The sequence below is a fragment of the Carcharodon carcharias genome, chromosome 6, assembly GCF_017639515.1.
Source record: "Carcharodon carcharias isolate sCarCar2 chromosome 6, sCarCar2.pri, whole genome shotgun sequence".
NCBI lineage: Eukaryota > Metazoa > Chordata > Chondrichthyes > Lamniformes > Lamnidae > Carcharodon > Carcharodon carcharias.
The window spans coordinates 80,519,003-80,539,305 of record NC_054472.1 but is presented as its reverse complement, the minus strand read 5'-3'; the positions used below and the strand labels follow the sequence as shown (position 1 = coordinate 80,539,305).

Sequence of the window (20,303 nt, the reverse complement as noted above, 5' to 3'; positions counted from 1 at the left end):
CACTATGGGGTAGGGCATCCTATCTGCAGGGCAACCTTTGGCTGCTCCTCCACCCAGACAAGCAGGGGTAGCCTCTAGGCCTGCCTGGTGTGCCCACCAGCATCCAGGCACCTAAACTGGCCCCTACTAACTGGAGGAACCTTTTGGCCTCAATTAGACTCTTAATGAGCCTGACTGGATACCCATCACATGTGGCTGAGTAGCCCTGCCAGCCCCAATCGCGCCTCTGCAAAAATGGCTCAGAGACAGGATAGAGTAAACGAACCAGCACGCCAGCTGAAGGGCTATTTTTGAGCTCCCACCTACCTCTGATCCCGGCCCCAGTGATGGGTCTACTTTGGTTTTCACATTCCAATGCAATTTAAGGATTGATTTAAAAAGTATATGTGAAGTTCATTTATTCTTAAAAAGAAGTCACATTAAAAATACCAGGCTCATGTCGTGGAAAAAAGTATGCAGCCACGCAAAGGAAAACTAGATCAAGAAAATGTATTCTTAAAAAAATCAGAATAGCCATCACAAAGTGACTTTAGCACAACTTTCTCTGCGATGTTTTGGGGACAAAAAAAAAACATTGTTCATGTCTAGCTTTGATCAAACCCTTCAGTGTTTTAGAAACAGTATTAGAGTCCTCTACTTAAGTCAAATCCATCTTTAGCATTCCATTAGAGCTTTACGTCTGCTACAGCAACAATTCAAGTCCATTTGGGAGGCCTATTTGGTCACCCATCAAGAATTTCAAAATAGACTAAATTGTTTGGCAATTATAATTGATGAGGTAATTGTTACTTTCCTCTTCAGAGTTCAGTAAAATCCAAAACATCTTTACATGGACCAATATGTTGCCAAACATCCCCAGTACACACAACACAGGGATCCAATGCTCACTTTACAACAAATAAAATGCTGGGTCACCCATTGTTGGAATAATGCAATTTTGTACAAATTAGGCAAGGCAAATCTCAACAAGTCAAGGAAACCACTTTAGCAAGATTCTTCGACACAAGTAATTAATTTTGAGGAACGACATTATTAAGTATGGTCAAAGTCTCCACTCACATCAAATGCAAATTAGCCTTCTAACTATTACAAACCAATAAATTGGCTGAAAATGCATTCTGCATTTTAAGATATTAATATAAAATTGTTGAATTGACTTCAAATTAATAAACAGGCTGAAAAGCAGAAAATATGTTCATTTCAAGATATTAACATAAAATTATTGAGTTGTATAATTAAGGAGTACCAGTGAAGTATTGATTTAAATTTAGAAATGGGGGTTAAATCTTATTTTTCCCTCATGAATTTACAAGTGTATTCTTGCAAAATTTTCCTGTGTCAATTCCAAAATCATAGGCTTTCCACTTTCATTCCCCATACTTTCAACATGAAAACATGAGTTTGGTAGTTGGATGGCATGCCTCTCAATTTAAAATTAAATATTTAAAATTCTACTGTACTTGCAAACAAGAGTCCTGGACAAAAAATTGTGTAAATAATTCCTTTATTTAACAGAACATGGTGGAAATTTCACATCTGTGGTTTACCTAGAAGAGAAAAAAAAACTTTTTAAGCAGTAGAAAAAAATTTTTCAAACTTAGTGACAGTATTTCCTGGGCTTTGGGCAGAAAGTGGACTACACTGCATCTGGCAAAGATCTAGAAATCCCTTTTGTCAGAAACAGTTAGCAGTCAACATTAGTGACATGAATAATTTGTTCAAAAATTACACACCCATGCTTTTTCTTTATTCCCTTCTCTTCCTCCAAAGACTCCCAACTTCCTTTTACAATGACAGGGATAACTAGAACAAGCTGCCTTTGCCCTTTGGGGTGCCATTAAATCTCATTTTCCCCACCCCTATCCTATAAAACAAATGTTTGTTTCATGCTTCATTCTAAATTGTATGAACACATTGCAATGTCTCCTCTACTACAACTGTAAACGTGTTACTCCTTAATATGCAATACTTGTGTTTCTTTGTTGTCATATATGCTTAAGTTTTCTTGTGTATTATGAAATCCTTGTGTTAAAAAAACTTCAGAATGTTAATAGCTTGAGTGGTGTGGACATTGATGTTATATTTAAAATGATGAACTCCAGCCAGACAAAAAACTGCAGAGCAATAATAAAATTGGACACAAATTCCTGATCAACCAAATCAAAGTTACTTCAGTTCAGTTTAGCTATAAAAAAACAATGTTAGTATATTATTTTAATCACTAGCCCATACGCCTCAGCTGCGCAAAACATTTTGCTGCCAACCAAGTTACTTATACATTTTTGTACCAGATGGCCTCTTGTCATGCAATTGGATCAGAACACACATTACTGTGTGGCTTTGAAAATTGCAGAATATGCTTTACATTACCAGCATCTCTGGCCAAGCAAGGATTGAAAATTGTTGGTGGAGGAACAGTTGTGAAGGTAGCTTTCAATTAGGTGGGGCTCTCAATTCCCCTTTAGACTCATCAATAACCACCCACCTAAGAAAATATTATGTGGCCACTTGTATAAGAATTTCTCCCCAGTCCCCAAACTAACTGAAAAGAACACGTTATAAACTAGCGCCAGACTCAACCAAGTTAGTTATAATTGCAGCCAGATGCAGAATAATCCTTTCCCATACCCTGCCCCAGCAACCTCACAGCTATTCCCAGAGCTTTGGATACAATATACTAATCTAATATGCTACTCAGACCCCACCTGCCCCAGCAAGTTTTGCTTTCACAATCCATTTATTTAATCACAAAATCAGCATTTGTTTTGTGAATATTTAAAACTTAAACTCAATAGTACATTTGTTCAGCTTTCAACACATTTCATTCAGCCCCTGAACATTATGATCAAACTTTTTAGGACACAGGAATAGGTGCTCAGAGGTGCTGTTCAGAAATCTCCAGAAAATACTGATTAGGCTTTCAATTTACAATCTAAAATCTGCACATGTGCAATACCACAATTCCTGGTGTTTATCTTTTCAATAAATTACATTTATAGAACACAAATATTTAGTTGGTTACATTTTATAAAATCTTTTATTTGCAATTAGATGTCAACGTGAAAGAGAATTGCAACAAAGATAAGAAATTTCATGTTGCTTTATTCACACACTTAATTTGCTACCAAAAATAAATCACTCTTTCAAAAAATGTATACGACATTCCAGAAAGCTTCCCCAGCACTCATAGTTACTTACTTATTCACATCAAGTTATGTGATCAAAATAATGTGAGCATTATTATGTCCATGATTAAATTCATTAAGTGCAAGAGATGTTTCAATATGAATTGCAACTCTACTCCCAGTCACAAAGACCCTCTCAAAAAAAGCATAAATGAGCAGCTTACCTTTAGTTCATAGTTCTGATCATTCTGTTGATTTGGTCTTCTCTGTTACCAGCATCACCACCCTCAACAAAGTGCGTTGTCTTTTTGTTCATGCCACCACGTGGCGAGGATAGCTTGAAGGGCCACAAGTAATTGTTGGCCATTTTGAAGTTCTTGCCGACAGTGTAGATCTCATGGATCAGATCTTCAATACAAATTATGCCATATTTTCCTGAAATATAAATAAATGGATCATTCACAATAATTTGCTTTCATATGTTATCTAGAAATGTTTCATAAGTGCATCATTAAAAGAGGAAATTGTACTAGAGGGACCCTCCTGTCTGCCTTCTATACTGGTTCAGGTCATGCAAAATGCAGAAGCAGGCTGACTAGCCTCTTGGCCACAAGAATGGGGAAAATGGATTGCAAACCTTATAACAGAGGAGATCAGTTTAAAACTAGTGGGTGGTCAGCACTGCTGCTTCACAGCTCCAGGGATCTGTGTTCGATTCTGACCTCGGGTGTCTGTCTGTCTGTGTGGAGTTTGCATGTTCTCCCAGTGTCCAGTTTCCTCCCACCGTCCAAAGACGTGCTGGTTAGGTGGTTTGGCTACAGTTAAATTTCCCCTCAGTGTGTGTGCATGAGTGTGTGCCATGTGATGGACTGGCGTCTCATCTGGGCATACCCCGCCTAGTGCCCACTGCCTGTCGGGATAGGCTCTGACTCCCTGCAACCCTGGATGGGATAAAGCAATTCTGGAAAAGCGAGTGAGCGAGAGTTTAAAACCAGGATATAATTTCCAATCTGGAAGAGGAGAAACCCATCATCTTGTTTGCTCAAAATTAAGTTCGCATATCTGTACATTTGTTTGTTCTTCTTATGGTAACCCTCAGTTCTTGTTTATTTTAGATAAATAGTGGAAAGAAAAAATTAAGAACACTTCTTTGCTTAAAATGTAATAAATACACATGGTTTATTAAAATTGTGATTGTTTACATTATGCTCCACTTTAGGATCAAATAAATCCATTATAATAATCCATCTCTGCCTCCCACCTGCCCAAAAGAAGTGGAACAAAAAAAATGTAGATTGGGCGATTGCTTTATGGAACACCTCCATTCACTCTGCAAGCATGACCCCAAGCTTCCAGGTCACCTATAATTTTAATTCTCCACGTTTCTCTCACGTTGACCTCCTGCAGTATTCCAATAAAACTCAAGATAACCTTGAGGAACAAAAACAGGTTCCTCATCTTTCAATTAGGCACTCTACAGTCTTCTGGAGAACAATTTCAAACTGTAATCCCTGCAATAATTGTTGCCCTTTGCTTTGCAGGTTTGTTTCTCTTTTGCGTTTTTGCTTTTGCACTGTATCTGTTCATCATTCTATCATTCACACCTCCTACAAACTTTTTTTGTTTCTTTACTCATCCCATTACCACCCACTTTGGCCTTGCACCACCAACTTTTTTTTCCCTGTAATCTCTCCTGTCTTCCACAGGCGTCCCTTTGTGTTCTTTTTCACTTCCTGAAAACCTATTACATCCCTATTACAAAAGTAAGCAATAGCCAAGTGGTTATGGTACTGGGTTTGTAATCCCAAGATCAAGAGTTCAAATCTCACAATGGCAAACTATGAAACAATATAACCTCATCTGAAACAGATGGAAACGGGTTTGTACTCGAAAGAGTTACAGCACATTGGTAAGACCACATCTAGAGTACTGTGTACAGTTGCAGTCTCCTTCCTTAAGGAAGGAAATCATTTTATTGGATGCAGTTCAGAGGAAGTTCACTAGGCTGATTCCTGGAATGGTGGAATTGTCTTATGAGGGAAAGTTGAGCAGGTTGGGCCTATATTCATTGGAGTTAAGAATGGGGGGGTGATCTTTTTGAAACATACAAGGTGCTGAAGGGGCTTTACAGGGTAGATGCTGAAAGGACACTTCTCCATGTGAGGGGATCTAGAACTAGGAGGCACAGCTAGAACTAGGAGGCACAGTTTAAAAATAAGGGTTGTACCTCTCAAAGTGAAGATGAGGAAGAATTTCTTCTCTTAGTGTCATGTGTCTTTGGAATTCTCTTCAACAGAGCAGTGGAGGCTGGGTCAATGAATATTTTCAGATTTTTGATCTACAAGGGAGTCAAGCGTCGTGGGCGGAAAGCAGGAAAGTGGAGTTAAAGCCACCATCAGATCAGCCACGGTCTTACTGAAAATCTTAAATAAAGGTGGACTTGGTGTCCAAGAACTGCACAAAGTAATATTTTTTCTGTGGGAAGGATTGAATGGGGTGTAGAGACTGTGATAGGGGAGAGTGTACATGGACTGTGGGAGGAGATTGAATGGGGGTGTAGAGATCAACTTCAATGCCTGGAAATGGATGTTCAACTGAAATGTTAGCCTGTCTTTAACAGATGTTGACAGAGCTGTTTTTCTTTTTTTTTTATCTACAATATGCATGTGTTGTAACAGAGATAGTTGGTGCTTTGAGGCAAGACTTGTTTGTACCATTACCCTAGGAACTGACAACCTGTTGATTGAGGATGACAATCTTCTGCCAGAGTGAGTCGCTCCCAGAGACAAAAATCAAACCAGCACATGAAGCAGACAACCTGCTGGGAGGTTCACTCTCCACAGCCTCCTCTAATAAAAGAGCCATGGGCATGGTAATTGACTTCAGGTTGCTACCTTAAACTAGTTAGAAAATGAACCTTTCTCCCACACAATCACCAGTCAACACGACGATTGTAGTGGGCTGCCCTGCTTCTTTACTTAACTTCTAAGACCATTAATGAATTCTCACTGATCCCATTCCACAATGATTTTTGTCCCTTTGCTGCTGCCTTGGGCTGTTCATTTACTACCTGACAACTCAGGCAAGATAATCAATAAATTAACACCATCTCCTGCCAATGCAAGATGGCCATCAATACCTATCTGCATAAGTGCACTTATCAGCACATGCACAGAATCCAATGGCATCATTTGCAGGAGACACAAATCCACCCTCATAAACAATGACAGTTTCTATTCAACAGTCTTCAAACATTTAATAATGTATCTTAATTGACTGCCCACGTATCCCCAAAATAATTTGTACCACAAAAAAAAGTGCAGCCAGGTGCACATCTCTCTGAACTAATTAAACGACAGGTCTGAAATTTCAAACAATTCCACACTTCCTGAGCCCCTCGGTGCGTGGGCACTCAGGGCGAGGCCATTTCCCTGCCCTGTCTCTCCTGCTTTCTCACTCTCTCTCCGCCACCATCATTTCCTTTGATATTTCATCTTTTAATAAATTTCTAACAAGACACCAACGTGATGTGTCATTTTAATTGGGGGTTGGGGGGTGAATAGAGTGGGTCCCATTTGCCACTTGCTCGCTACAGCTCTGTGAGGTTTGGGGAGTGGTGTGGATGGAGGGGATTCTTAAAAGTGTTAACTTGATGCTGCCAGCACTGCAATATTTGCAAATCCAGGGCCAGTGATGACCTCACATACACCCTGCTCCACAATGCCCCCTATAAAAATGGTGGCCGCATATGCGCAGCACTGGCAGCAAATGCAGCCATAAATTAGTTTATTTAGCATGTTCATAACTTTGATTCCCAGGGTCACTAGTTTTAGTCAGCAATACATGTGAAGAATCAGTAATAATCTTTTTCCCACAACTAAGTATGCAGCATGTTACCAGGTGGTTTTACAGTCAATTACATTGAGCTCATTAATATACTCCTTTAGAAGATACACTAAGGGAAACTTGTAAAAGGAAGTAAAATTGCTCCTGGACGTCTAGGCTCAACTATTCCAACATACTCCTGGCTAGTCTCTCACTTGCTGTCTGAGCCTTTACTCCAAGTCCGGGTCATCCATCACCTCTGTGCATGCTGTCCTATAATGGCTCCTTGATCAAGATAGATTTTTAAATTCTCATTCTTGTTTTACATCTCTTCCATGGCCTCACCCCTCCCCGCCTCTAATCTCCTCCAGCACACCCATAATTCTCAAGAGATATAGGAGCACGTCTGATTCTGGCCTCTTGAAAATCCCTAATTTTAGTTGCTTCACCACTAGTGGCCATGCATTCAACTGCCTAGCTCTAATTCCTTTCCTAGACCTCTGACTCTGCACCTTTATTTCCTCCTTTAAGAGGCTTCTTAGAACCTAACTCTTCAATCAAGCTTTTGGCCATCAGCCATGATATCACCTTATGTGGCTCAATGTCTAATTTTGCTTTGCAAGGCTGTGAAGCACCTAAGAACATTATATTTATTATGTTAAAGCACTATATAAAAGTAATTATGATGTTCTGATGACTTTAATGTGGAAATATAGCGAACCATTTGGCTACCACAATCATGTCAAAGGTAAAGGTCTGGCCTACTCACATATTATAAGGTTTCATGAGGTCAACTTTACATCAAATATTGCTTACTGGTATTCATTCATAAAGAATAAAAGGACCATTTTGGGCTCGAGGGGCTGAATGGCCTACTCTGGCTCCCAATTCATGTTTGCATAAGATTACCCAATTCCCAGAATATTTAAATCAATTGACGTTAGGAGACTGATGAATAAAATATGCAACAGCAATGCCAACAGATAATAATAACCCTTCTTCAGGGTCATACTGACTCAAAATGTTAACTCTGTTTCTCTCTCCACAGATGATGTCAGGCCTGCTGAGTTTTTCCAACATTTTGTTTTTATTTTAGAATTCCAGCATCCGCTGTATTTTGCTTTTCTCCAAGGAATAAAAGTACATGCTGGTGGGATTAATGAAGATCAAGAGGAAGTTCACATGGAAGCATAAAGGAAAACTTGCCTTTATTTAGTATCTTTCAGGGCTATCGGGCATCCTAAAGTACTCTGAAGTGTAGTCACTGTTGTAACATAGTAAATGTGGCAGCAAATTTGCACACGGCAAACAGCAATGTGATAATGATCAGATAATCTGTTTCTGTAATGTTGATTGGAGGATTGAGTGACCAAAACACCAAGATAATTCCCATGCTCTTCTTGAAATAATGCAATGGGATCTTTAACATCCACCTTAGAGAATAGACAGGACCTTAGTTTAAGATCTCATCTGAAAAAGGCATCTCCAACAGTCCCTCAGTACTGCACTGCAGTGTCAGCACACTCCTGGAGTGAGACTTGAACCCACAATCTTCTCACTCAGAGAAGAGATGCTATCAACTGAGCCAAGGCTGAAAGACCTGCTGGCAAATGGCTTGCTTTGGTGCTTTAAATTCTATGCAAACCTTCACTCAATAGTCAGAAAAGAATATCTCAAGAGTCCAACAGTCCACATAGTAGTCCGGATAAGAAACACATTAGGGATACTAGCTTGCAGAGTAGTATTGTAAACTGACTCATTTCTGTCCCTTTGAAACACATCATTGGCATAAAAAGGAGCAAGAAATAGCCAAGTGGAACCAATCTAAACTTCCAATAGCACTTTTGAAGGCTTGTGTATAAAAATCCTCTAACTACCTACTTGGTTGGGGAAATCATAAGTTAGTGTAGTAGTAAGAATATCAGAGAAGGTGAAGGGCTATAATGAAAAAAAAAACAATTGCACAATGTAAAATTCCAAAATACACATTTATCAAGCTATTCCAGTACCAACTAAATGAAAGTAACCTTACCGAGCTGCTTTTCAATCAATGCATTGTCAGTGAGAGCAATGCGCTGATGTTTGATCTTGCCAAAGCCACGTTTGTAGATCAATTCACGCACAGACTTTAGATTTGGATATCTAGGAAATTAATACAAGGAATAATTTTGGTTAAAAATGTCACCATCCCATGACATACCATCTCCTGGTTAAACTCCCAGTGCACATGTTAATAAATCTCGAAAGGACAAATAGTTTCAACCAATATAAATGTAGTTCTGTATCTAATTAAGTGACATATTTAGTCCCTTGCTATGACAAATCAACCAACACCCCTTGATTATTTTGAAAGCAATGTTTAAGCAGCGAGGCTGCAATATTCTCTTCACAAGAAGTCTTTTTATATTCACTCAAGGGATGTGGGTGTCGCTGGCATGGCCAACATTTATTGTCCATCCCTAAGTTCTCTTCAAAAGAGGTGGTGAGCTGACTTCATGAACCGCTGCAGTCCATGTGGTGTAGGTATACCCACAGTGCTGTTTGGGAGTGAGCTCCAGGATTTTAACCCAGTGACACTGAAGGGACAACAATATTATTGGAGCTCCATTCATCCAGGCAAGTGGAGAGTATCCCATCACACTCCATATGACTTGTGCCTGGTGTGGAAAGGCTTTGAGGAGTCAGGAGGCGAATTATTCACCACGGGATTCTGAGCCTCTGATCTGTAGTCACAAAATTTATATGGCTAGTCCAGTTCAGTTTCTGGTCAATGGTAACCCACAGGATGTTGACAGTGGGGGATTCAGTGATGGTAATGCCACTGAATATCAAGAAGCGATGGTTAGATTCTCCCTTGTTGGAGATGGTCATTGTCTGGCACTTGTGTGGCATGAATTTTACTTGCCACTTGTCAGCCCAAGCCTGGATATTGTCCAGGTGTTGCTGCATTTGGACACGGACTGCTTCAATGTCTGAGGAGTTGAGAACAGTGCTGAACATTGTGCAATCATCAGCCAACATCTCCACTTCTAACTTTATGACGGAAGGAAGTCATTGATGAAACAGCAGAAGATGGTTGGGCTTAGAACACTACCCTGAAGAATTCCTGCAGTGATGTCCTAGAACTGAGATGATTGACCTCCAACAATTACAACCATCTTCCTTTACTAGGTATGACTCCAACCAGCAAAATGTTTTCCCCTTGATTCCTATTCCTGAGTACATATTAATACAGTATTCTCCAACGTGTAACTGACAAGCCAACAATGTGACCCAAGCCCAGCAATTCAGTGCTATTTGTGTTTCTATATCTGACTTGATATCACTAAGTGAATCATACTGAGCAGAACTTAAATAAAAAAGCAACCAGATGTCCCCCAGTGATTCAGTATGCCACAGATTTTAGCCAGGGAAGGAGAGAAAGTAAAAACAAGAACAAGAAAAAAGGCAGTAAGAGCACATATTTTACTATCCTTTTTACAACCTCAGGCCATCCAGAACCGCTTCACAGTTAATTAGGTACTTCTGATGTTTCGTGAGTATTGTAATTAAGGGAAAACAAGGTAGTTAATTTGCATAGAGGACGGTCATATAAACAGCAGTGAGATCAAAGACCAGGTAGGTATCAACTTTGGCTGAAAAATAATGCATAAGACAACAGGGAATATTTCCCTTGTTTGCCAAATAGTGCCACGGTATTTTTGAAATCTACATTAGAGGTAGAATGTCTCAATCAAAAGATCAAAGACCACCCAACAATACAGCAGTCTCAGTGTAGAATAAAACGTGTTTGAGTCACAATGGGACTTGAGCACACACACAACCTTCTGCTTCAGAGCCAAGAGTGCTACTGCTGAGCTAAGACTGACACCTATGGCACAAACCAACGGCCTTAGCACATTGGTATGGTGAGAGGAAATAAAACAGCAAGGGTCCCTATTTCTCGAGTGCTATCCAGTAACCTCCACTGGAAGGGAACTTGTGAAATGTTGGGTGGTAAAATAATCAGGCTCTGTTTGATATTAGAAGCCATTAACATCTGAATTTCACCATGGCTTAGTGATAGCCAGATTGCCAAAGTACTAGGATTGCCTAATAACATGGAACATGTATGTTGTTAATGCCATCAGGAAAGCATTTCATTTTAAATATAAAGAATGTAAATTTTGGTCATCATAGAAGACTAGAAATTTTTCCGATGGAGTGATCAAAAACAGAAACTTCGGGGAAAAAAAAGGAGATAAGTATTGTCATTTGCAGGCTGCAATCGCCGCATAGGTCTGCTTGAGGTTTGGTATAATAAATCACTAACTGCATCCATTCAGAAAATATCATACATGGTTTCACACTGACAGCATGTTATATTTCACCTTTTTACCAAAAGAATAGTTTCACTTTTGATAATTGCTTGTTTTCTAATCACATACCCCCATGCAATGTATGGCTCTGCAATACGGAGCATGTTGATCGAAGCTTTATTCAGTTTCACAAACACTCCATTGAAGATCTGACGCAGTCGTAGGAGCTGAAGCACTTTACGGACTTTAGGGCTTACACCATTGATGCTGTGAAGCCAAGGACAGAAATTAGCAAGATAAAGGGACATTTTATTTTAAAAGTAGTTGTTTATTTGCTATCAATTTGTAATGGCTTGAAAAATTAGATAAACCTATTTTTAAATTGACAAATAAGTATGCATTAACACTTACCCCCTAATACGGATCACAAAAGCTAGCCTGGGTTCAGCAGGGACATAGTAATTATTAGCTTTGCGTGCCATTCTGGCAAGGCGGATCTCGCGTCTGTACATTTGCTTGTATTCCTTGTGGTAACACTCAGCCCTCTTGTAGATTAGTTTTCTCGTCACTCTTCTTATCTTTTTAAAAAAAAGCATACTTATGATCAAAATGTTCTAAAAATACATGGCGTACATTGTACTCCATATTAGTACAAAATAATCAAATTGATCACGTTATATAAAATTTTCTTCATCCCTCCACCCCCAGAAGTAACCTTCCAAAAAAAGACTGAAAGTACTGAAGGCACCCATATATACAAACAGTGCTACTTCACATTATCATCATTTTCCAGCCATATAAACTAAGACATGCAAAGTGTCCAAAAATCTTAACTATTTTTTCATGGGATGTGGGCATCACTGGCAAGGCCAGCATTTGTTGCCCATCCCCAATTGCCCCCAATTTAATAATAGATGTCAATTCAAAGAACCAGACTAATATTATTAAAGACATTGAAAACCCTATTGCTGTATCGGCTGTACTGTGAGTGGCTTGCTTGGCCATTTCAGAGGGCAGTTAAGAGTCAACCACACTGCTGTGGGCATGGGGTCATATGTAGTCCAGACTGGGTAAGAACGGCAATTTCCTTTCCTCAAGGGCGTTAGTTTGCTTTTACAACAACGATGATTCTTATCATGGTCACCATCATTGAAACAAGCTTTATATATTCCAGATTTTATTAACAGAATTTAAATTCCAACAGCTACCAGTGTGGGATTTGAACCGGTGTCTCCAGAGGATTCACCTGGGCCTCTGGATTACTAGCCTGGTGACATTATCATCACACCACCATCTCATCATAATTGCAGTCAAAATCATTTACTACACAACTGAAGTTTTGTCAATCTTAAAATTTGCTTGTGACAAGTAACCTGATCAACCCTTTGCAGACCATGAACTTACCACATAGCAGAATTCAAATAATATTTACAATGTCACATTAGTCTCGTGATTAGGAAGAGAAAAAAGACACATGTATATAGCACCTTTCCAGGACACCAGTCATCTCAAATGCAGCCTACATGAAGTGCAGTCACCATTTTTAATGTAAGAAGCTCAGCAGCCAATTTGAGCATAAGCTCCCACAAACAATGCGATAAAGACCAAATAATTTGTTCTTATGATGTGATTGAGGGTTCAATATTAGCCAGAAATCTAGGAATAACTCCCCAGTTCTTCAAAGAAGTGCCAAGGGACTTTTGATGTCCACCTGAGGTGGTAGACAGAGCCTCGGTTTAACATCTCATCCAAAGGATGGCACCCTCAGCTTTAATTTCTGTGCTGAAATCCAGATAGAAATTGAACCCAGAACCTCCTGAATCAGAGGCAATAGTGCTACTAACGTGAGCCACAGATGACTTTAGAGGCACTAAAATTATTCTGTAATTGAGCAATTCACCAATTGCCTTGTTTACGAAGCATAACTGCTGTCAAAATTAACCCTCTACAGGGAAGCAATCCCCAGATCCCTAGTTTTTGTACCACATATAATTTATCATGAATAGGCAGCCCTTTTAACTAATATACTACATTGGGAAACAGGTGAATTAAAGATGAAAATTATGAAAGACCACAAAAAATACTACCAAGTTTATGGTTAGAAATGCTTAGAGTCTTTGACTGTTAAGTTCATAGGCATAAATATTTCCACGATTATTAGTGTAAGATATACCAGACAATTCAACTTATAACGTCACAATTTTGTTAAACATGTATGATTGAAGTGCGGCTATAGTCCGATAGGTCGAAGTGTCTCAACAAACCTTCTTTTCTACCAACAAACGCTTAATGCGCTTGGCCTTCATGAGTGCAAACGCCTGGCGCTTTTTCAAAAGGCTTTCAGGGACAGATGGCACCTTCTTCCCTCTGGTTAAAAAGGAAACAGATGGAGGTGGTGAGGTTATTTTACCATAAATTAATACTCTCAATACTGTTATCTCAGCGCCCTTGATTTGATGCAGATGTTAAACAATTTGCACACATCCTGATAAAGCAACAGTTAATAGCTGTTTTCTTATTACGTCTGGTAGGCCACAACCTAACCGTGAAGACGCTAAACAATTATCTGTAGCTAATATAGCCACTAGTACAATAGATGCTTCAAAAAAAAAAGAAAAAAACTATATCTAAAATCTTGGTTAGTTAATCGGATCAATCAAGAGCCTTTACAATAAAACAATAAGTAAAAGCTTGAACCGGGCACAATGTAACCTGAGTGCACAGAACGGTTCGGGACTGGACAAGCGCATCATCACGCCATGTCCAAACCATTAAACTTTAAAAAGCGCATAATACACGGCTGGCTCATCACACGAGAATATCCCGTAAGTAAATAGCGTTCACAACTGAAATTTAACTATAGATGGATTCGGATTAATACGCTTCACTCGATACTCACTTTGCGTCCGCCATTATCACCACAGTCTGGGAGAGGAAAAGGGAGCAACGCATGCGCGGAGGACCTTTAAAGCCTGCCTTTGGCCTCTGTCCCTATTGCTGCCTGAGCCGATACAGTAACAGGGTTTTCAATGTGTTTAATAATATTAATCTGTTTTTTTGAATTGACATCTATTATGAAACAAATGAGGAAAAATATCACACGATCGTTGCAGTCAGGGCTGGCAGCACAGAAGTAGCCCTGGTTTGCGAGGTCCTTGGCCGCGGGGAGGGCCGTGCAGGTTCCTTATTTAAAGGGTGACGCGGATTGAAGATGATCAGAGTCAGAAGGAGGCGGCAGTGGTGGAAGGTAGGGTCGAGATCAGGGGAACTGCAGCATTTAGTCATCTACACTCGCTGCCCGCTCCTTGCTGGAACGGCTGGCCTTTTACTTCCGACGCCAGCCATGAATATCGTCGCAGAGTTTTTCGTTGTCACTTTCAAAGTGCTTTGGGCTTTCGTATTGGCCGCGGCGCGATGGCTGATCAAGCCCAAGGAGAAGAGTGTGTGCGATCAGGTGTGCCTGATCACGGGAGCCGGCAGCGGGCTCGGCAGGCTCTTCGCGCTGGAGTTTGCCGAGAGGAAAGCCAGCTTAGTGCTGTGGGACATCAACCAGGAAAGTAACGAAGAGACTGCTGAGAAGGTCCGGCAGCTGGGCGCCCGAGTGTACACTTACACTTGCGACGTGAGTAAAAGGGACAGCGTTTACCGGACGGCCGACTTGGTGAGGAGAGAGATCGGAGATGTGACGGTGCTGGTCAATAACGCAGGTGTGGTGTCCGGGCATCATCTTCTCGAATGTCCGGATGAACTTATCGAGAGGACCATGATGGTCAACTGCCACGCTCACTTTTGGGTGAGTTTGAAAAGCTGGGAAAGTTTATAGTTAATTACTTAACTGCTGTTGGTAACCTTATCCATCATAATACTATTTTCCCCGTAAAGTTTGCTGAGTAATTGGCACAATTTAAATGTATTTGCCATCATCTGACTTTCATTGTACTTGAAGATACTCGTGATTTAAGTGTATTGAATTGCGCGACAGAAGTTTCAGTTTTACTGAGATGCGGTGTTGACACATCACAGTACATGGCTATTGATTGAAAGGCATAAGAAAAAAAACTACAAAATACAACTTTACATAGCAGCAATATCCTGCTCGAAATAGCAGTGCCGATGCTAAGTTTTTTAAATTTGTTATTTTAATTACTTCAGTATTGATGGTTAATGTGACCTTATTTCTGCTGCATCTGTGCTCGCGCGCAGGTTTTACTAACTAACCCATGTTGTGTTTACTGTACCAGAACACTTGTTTTATTTTAATACTGATCTTCGTGATTCATAGCGGTTCCTGGAGATTCGATGATTCCTCTAGTGAGTGGTTTCCGGTCATGAGCTGCTGCCCCTAATATGGGTACTGTAAGTTTAACATGAGCGTTCGCCCCGTAGAAATGACCTTTGGATAATTTATTCCTTGCTGAACAGCCTCCCGTGCTAAGGGGGAAAAAACGAAGCGGTGTTCAAACGCAGAAGGCGTTTTATAGGTTTTTATAGGTTTATTTTTAAGATCCCGATTGTTGAATTGGATAAAACTATTCTGAATTTAAATCGCAGTTGTTAATGAATACATAACAGCGGATATTACGTTAGCACAATTTTCTTATCGATCCAAGCACTGAAATATTTGCACAAAGTCAATTTCCACTATTATAAACGCGGTAATCAATACTCTCTTTAAAGCAACAGGCCTATTGCTAGTTAATGCTGGGAAACCCAACACTTGCTACTTATCAACTTTATTCTACTCTACTTTTTTAACAAAGCATATGCGATTTTTAATGGGGCTAGAATTTGGAAATGATGGTATAGGTTGTGGGAAGGACTTAATCTTCCTCCAGCACGGTTGAAATTTGGATTTCTTGACGTGAATCCAACATCCACTTAATTCTTGAACCATCCGAACTGTTCGATTTCCTCCTGGAGCCTTTACTGAGATGATACAGCCTGAGCCTCAGTTAATCGAGATCCGTGGGTAATTTTCATTATGACCTGTATTTGTAATAAGCGCAACTTTTAAAAGGAAAACCACTTTGTAAAGTAACCCGTACCTCATTGTAGATTTATTCCAATATGTGGTGAAGACTCCTTTTGTATAAACCATAAACATTTCGCAGTTCTTGACAACGGACACAATTATGGACCCCCTAAAGGAACGGAGTTGTGCCGCGTATTCAAGTACAGTATTTCTGCTTGCGTACATCTTGGGGTGCATAAATCAAAAACTTGCCTTTATTTGGCTCAAGGTAAGTTTTGGGTAAAACGAATTTTCAAGGTCGATTATAAAACCGCCTGTTCCCCTCGACACTTCATTCATTAATTAGTCTTGAACGCGATTGGGTTTTCTTGCAACCAAACGCTGATGACCTCTGCTCCAAAGAGTGCAGTTTTTTTATTCGTTCATGGGTTGTGGGAATCGTTGGCTAGGCGAGTATTGATTGCCTATCCCTACATCACCTTGAGAAGACGATGGTGAGCTGCCGTCTTGACCCGCTGCAGTCAATGTGGTGTTGTACCTCCTATTAGGGAGGGAGCTTGTGGGTTTGAAGGGTGCTCTCTAAGGAGCCTTGGTGAGTTCCTGCAGTGCATCTTGTAGATGGTCCCCACTGCTGCTACTGTGTGTCAGTGTGGACTGAGTGAATGCTTATTTGTGGATGGGGTGCTAATCAAGTGGGCTGCTTTATCCTGGATGGTACCAAGCTTGAGTGGTGTTGGAGTTGCACTCATCCAGCCAAGTGGAAAGTATTCCATTATGCTCCTTACTTGTGCCCTGTAGATGGTGGACAGGCTTTGGGGAGTCAGGAGGTGAGATATTTGCTGCAGGATTCCAAGCCTCTGATCCTTGCACTTGTTGCCATAGTATTTGTATGGCTAGTCCAGTTCCATTTCTGGTCAATGGTAACCCTCCAGGATGTTGGTAGTGGAGGAATCAGCAATGGTAATGTCATTGAATGTCATGGGGAGATAGTCTTGTGTGGTGTGAATGTTATCTAAGCTTGGCCTGACTGTCTCGGTCTTGCTGCTTTAATATGAGTCGTAAATGGTGTAGAACATTGTGCAAACGTCCCCACTTCTAATCATAAAATCACCTTCACTGAACCCTATTAACCTTATTTCTCCTCCCCATGCCCCCATAAACTCTATATCCTGCACAATGTATATTTCCCCATTCAACATGGAAATGTAGTTTAGTGAACTATTAGACCCTTATGACACTACAAAACTGCAGTGTAAGTCTGGTGAAGCACAATGGAGCAAAATCAGTCTGAAAATCCCAGTGGATTGCGCTCGAGGTACAGCGTGACCTAATAAACAGTATATACCATGCATAGTGTTTTCTTCTGCCATTCCCCACTGATCAAAGTGTGACAACACTAAATTTCCTTAACTATTAGTGTAAGCCTACTTTATCCCTCTTGCCTGCCATCCCTTGCATTCTGAAGAGCACATACATGTAACCCCATGTTGCATTCTTGCCACTAGCAATATGACCCACAACCCAAAGAACTGAATCATAGGAAAAGAGTTGCCAACATGGAGTGGAGAGAGAGCTCCTTTGCAGCACCTATTAAATTAGGTGGTACTGTAATAATCAGGGCAAAGATGCATCCCAAAAACATTTATACCTCTGAATAATTAATTGTATATACTTTATATCTAAATATCCATGCAACTACATACTTTGACCATTGAGTGGCACTGCTGCAGTTTTTCTTAGACTAAAAATCAATAACTTAAATTTATTTTCTCAAACTTAGCTTCATTCTTACTGAAACATCCTTTTTGTATATTTTTGATTTAACAAAAACAGAGGTCAACTTGGTGCCCTTTTTGTTTTTAAACCATCAATATGACTGCATTTATGGATCAAAAGTGAGGTACAAATAAGCTTTGATCTGAATGGGTTTGAAGAGCTAAATGGTCTAGTCTTCTCCCTATGTTTTTGGGTGAGATGGAAGAACAGGCAGCTACAGGTGGACTGAGGAATTAAAGGGGTCAGAAGAAAACAGCTTTGACTAGCAAACAGATCATGCCCATACGTTTGATCTAGTATTTGTAGTAATTTGCAGAGGTGTTTGTAGCTGCAAAGTAATTTGAGCTTCAGTGTACTAACTTGATTAAATCTAAATCTATTTGCAAATTACAGCATCCTGCAATTTTGGACAAATCTCTACAATTATTGTAGAGCAATGCTTTTATTCATGTACTACTTTCAAATTGAACTGCACAGAAATTCTTGTTGCAAGATAATTTGAAGATCTTTCAAAACTTAAAGATACTTCATCCATGGAAAAATTTAAAAAAAAAACTTAGTGTTTTTTTCTTGTAGAGAATTCTGCAATAATAGTTCCTACTTTTGTGAACAGATATCTACTTTACCCATTGCTAAATGGGTAAGTAGCGTATCCAGGCTGTAGTGCAACTGTGTACATTGTAAATAATAAACATTAATTCTCCTCCTTTCATGGCAACAAAACTGCTTTTCAATAGGGAGAGCCTTGCAGTTTCACTATTCCTAGTGCATAATTAGCATTTTCTTTGGAACATATGAAGTATTCATTTGGAAAGGAGAAATTTGCTGGGCTTTTTTTTTTGAAAAGCAGTGCAATGGGATGAATTGAATAAGAATCAGCCAGCCTGTCAAGCCTATTCCACTGTTCAAGAAGGTCATGGCTGATCTGTTCTAGAATTCCCCATTCCCATCTACCTCTAACCTAGGGAATCTCTTCCTCTGCCTTAAATAATCAATGACCCTGCCTCTAATGCCTTTGGAGGTAGAGTTCCAAAGTTGCATAGCCCTCAAATTTCTCTTCCTTTCTAAAAGGGCAACCCCTAATTTTAACAGTGCGCCTACTTCTGGACTCTCCCACAAGAGGTATCATCCTTTTCATGTCCACCTTGTCAAGGATCTTGTATACTTCAATCAAGCCATCCCTCACTCTTCTAAACTCTATTGGAAACGAGCTAAACCTTTCCTCATAAGACAACCCAGTTGTCCAGTTATTAGTTTCTAAATCTCCTCTGCACTGCCTCTAACATGTTTACATCCTTCCTTTTAAATGAGACCAAAACTCTGCACACTGTTGGAGATGTGGTCTCACCAATGCCCAGTATAGCTGAAGCATTCATCCTTATGTTCAATTCCTCTTGGCTAATGGAATGCTATCCCTTATTACTACTTAATTACTTGCTGTACCTGCATTCTAATTTTGACTCATGCACAAGAACAGCTAGATCTCTTTGCATCTCCATTCTGCAGCTGTTCTCCATTTATACTGTTTTTATTCTTCCTGCCAAAGTGAACAACTTCACATTTTCCTACGTTATACTCCATCTACCAGATTTTTGCCCACTTGCACAACCTATCTGCAACCTCCCCCATGTTGTCTTCAGAACCTACTTTCTTACCTATCTTCATCATCTGCAAATTGGCTATTATGCCTTCACTCCCCTCCAAGTAATTGATAAATGGTAAAAAGTTGAGCCCAAGCACAGAACCCTGCAGGACTCCACTCATCACATCCTGCCAATCTGACAGACTGATTTATGCTTACTGATTTCTGTCAGACAGTCAATCTTCACAGTCAACCGCTTTGCAGAACACCTTCGGTCTGTCCGCAAGCATTACCCAGACCTCCCTGTCGCTTGCCATTTCAACACTCCACCCTGCTCTAATGCCCACATGTCTGTCCTTGGCTTGCTGCATTGTTCCAGTGAAGCTCAACGCAAACTGGAGGAACAGCACCTCATCTTCCGACTAGGCACTTTACAGCCTTCCAAACTGAATATTGAGTTCAACAATTTTAGATAATAAACTCTCTCCTCCATCCCCACCCCCTTTCTGATCCCCCCCCCCTCTTTTTTCCAATAATTTATATAGATTTTTCTTTTCCTACCTATTTCCATTATTTTTAAATGTGTTTCCTTTCCATTGTTTTATCTCTACCCTTTAGCCGCCTTTGATTCCTTCACCCCTCCAGGGCTATCTGTACCTTGCTTGTCCTGCTTTCTACCCTTAATTATGACATTCCTTAGGTAATATCGCCACCTTCAACCCCCT

General features: G+C 40.1%; 2 protein-coding genes across 2 annotated transcripts in view; one reads left to right on the top strand and one right to left on the bottom strand.

Moving 5' to 3' along the window:
• Nucleotides 1-1,487: 1,487 nt before the first annotated feature.
• On the bottom strand, nucleotides 1,488-14,267 carry rpl7 (ribosomal protein L7). Its single transcript, XM_041189173.1, has 7 exons — nucleotides 14,148-14,267; nucleotides 13,513-13,615; nucleotides 11,660-11,826; nucleotides 11,378-11,515; nucleotides 8,983-9,092; nucleotides 3,350-3,560; nucleotides 1,488-1,547 (listed from the first exon to the last, which is right to left on the bottom strand). The coding sequence occupies exons 1-6, from the start codon at nucleotides 14,198-14,200 to the stop codon at nucleotides 3,352-3,354; spliced, it is 780 nt and encodes a 259-aa protein (XP_041045107.1). The 5' UTR covers nucleotides 14,201-14,267; the 3' UTR covers nucleotides 1,488-1,547; nucleotides 3,350-3,351.
• Nucleotides 14,268-14,474: 207 nt separating this feature from the next.
• LOC121278761 (retinol dehydrogenase 10-like) overlaps nucleotides 14,475-20,303 on the top strand; it is a 104,500-nt gene continuing 98,671 nt past the window's right edge. The window contains exon 1 of the mRNA XM_041189172.1: nucleotides 14,475-15,041. Within this exon, the coding sequence (XP_041045106.1) occupies nucleotides 14,592-15,041 (450 nt within the window). The 5' untranslated portion in view covers nucleotides 14,475-14,591. The remainder of the gene's footprint in view (nucleotides 15,042-20,303) is intronic.

Excerpts from the sequence above, each read along its gene's own strand:
- rpl7 (XM_041189173.1), bottom strand. The coding sequence starts at position 14,200 with ATGCGTTGCTCCCTTTTCCTCTCCCAGACTGTGGTGATAATGGCGGAC. Across the intron at positions 13,616-14,147 it reads GTGATAATGGCGGACGCAAA|AGGGAAGAAGGTGCCATCTG; the intron begins GTGAGTATCGAG and ends CTTTTTAACCAG. Across the intron at positions 11,516-11,659 it reads TTTGTGATCCGTATTAGGGG|CATCAATGGTGTAAGCCCTA; the intron begins GTAAGTGTTAAT and ends TTGGCTTCACAG.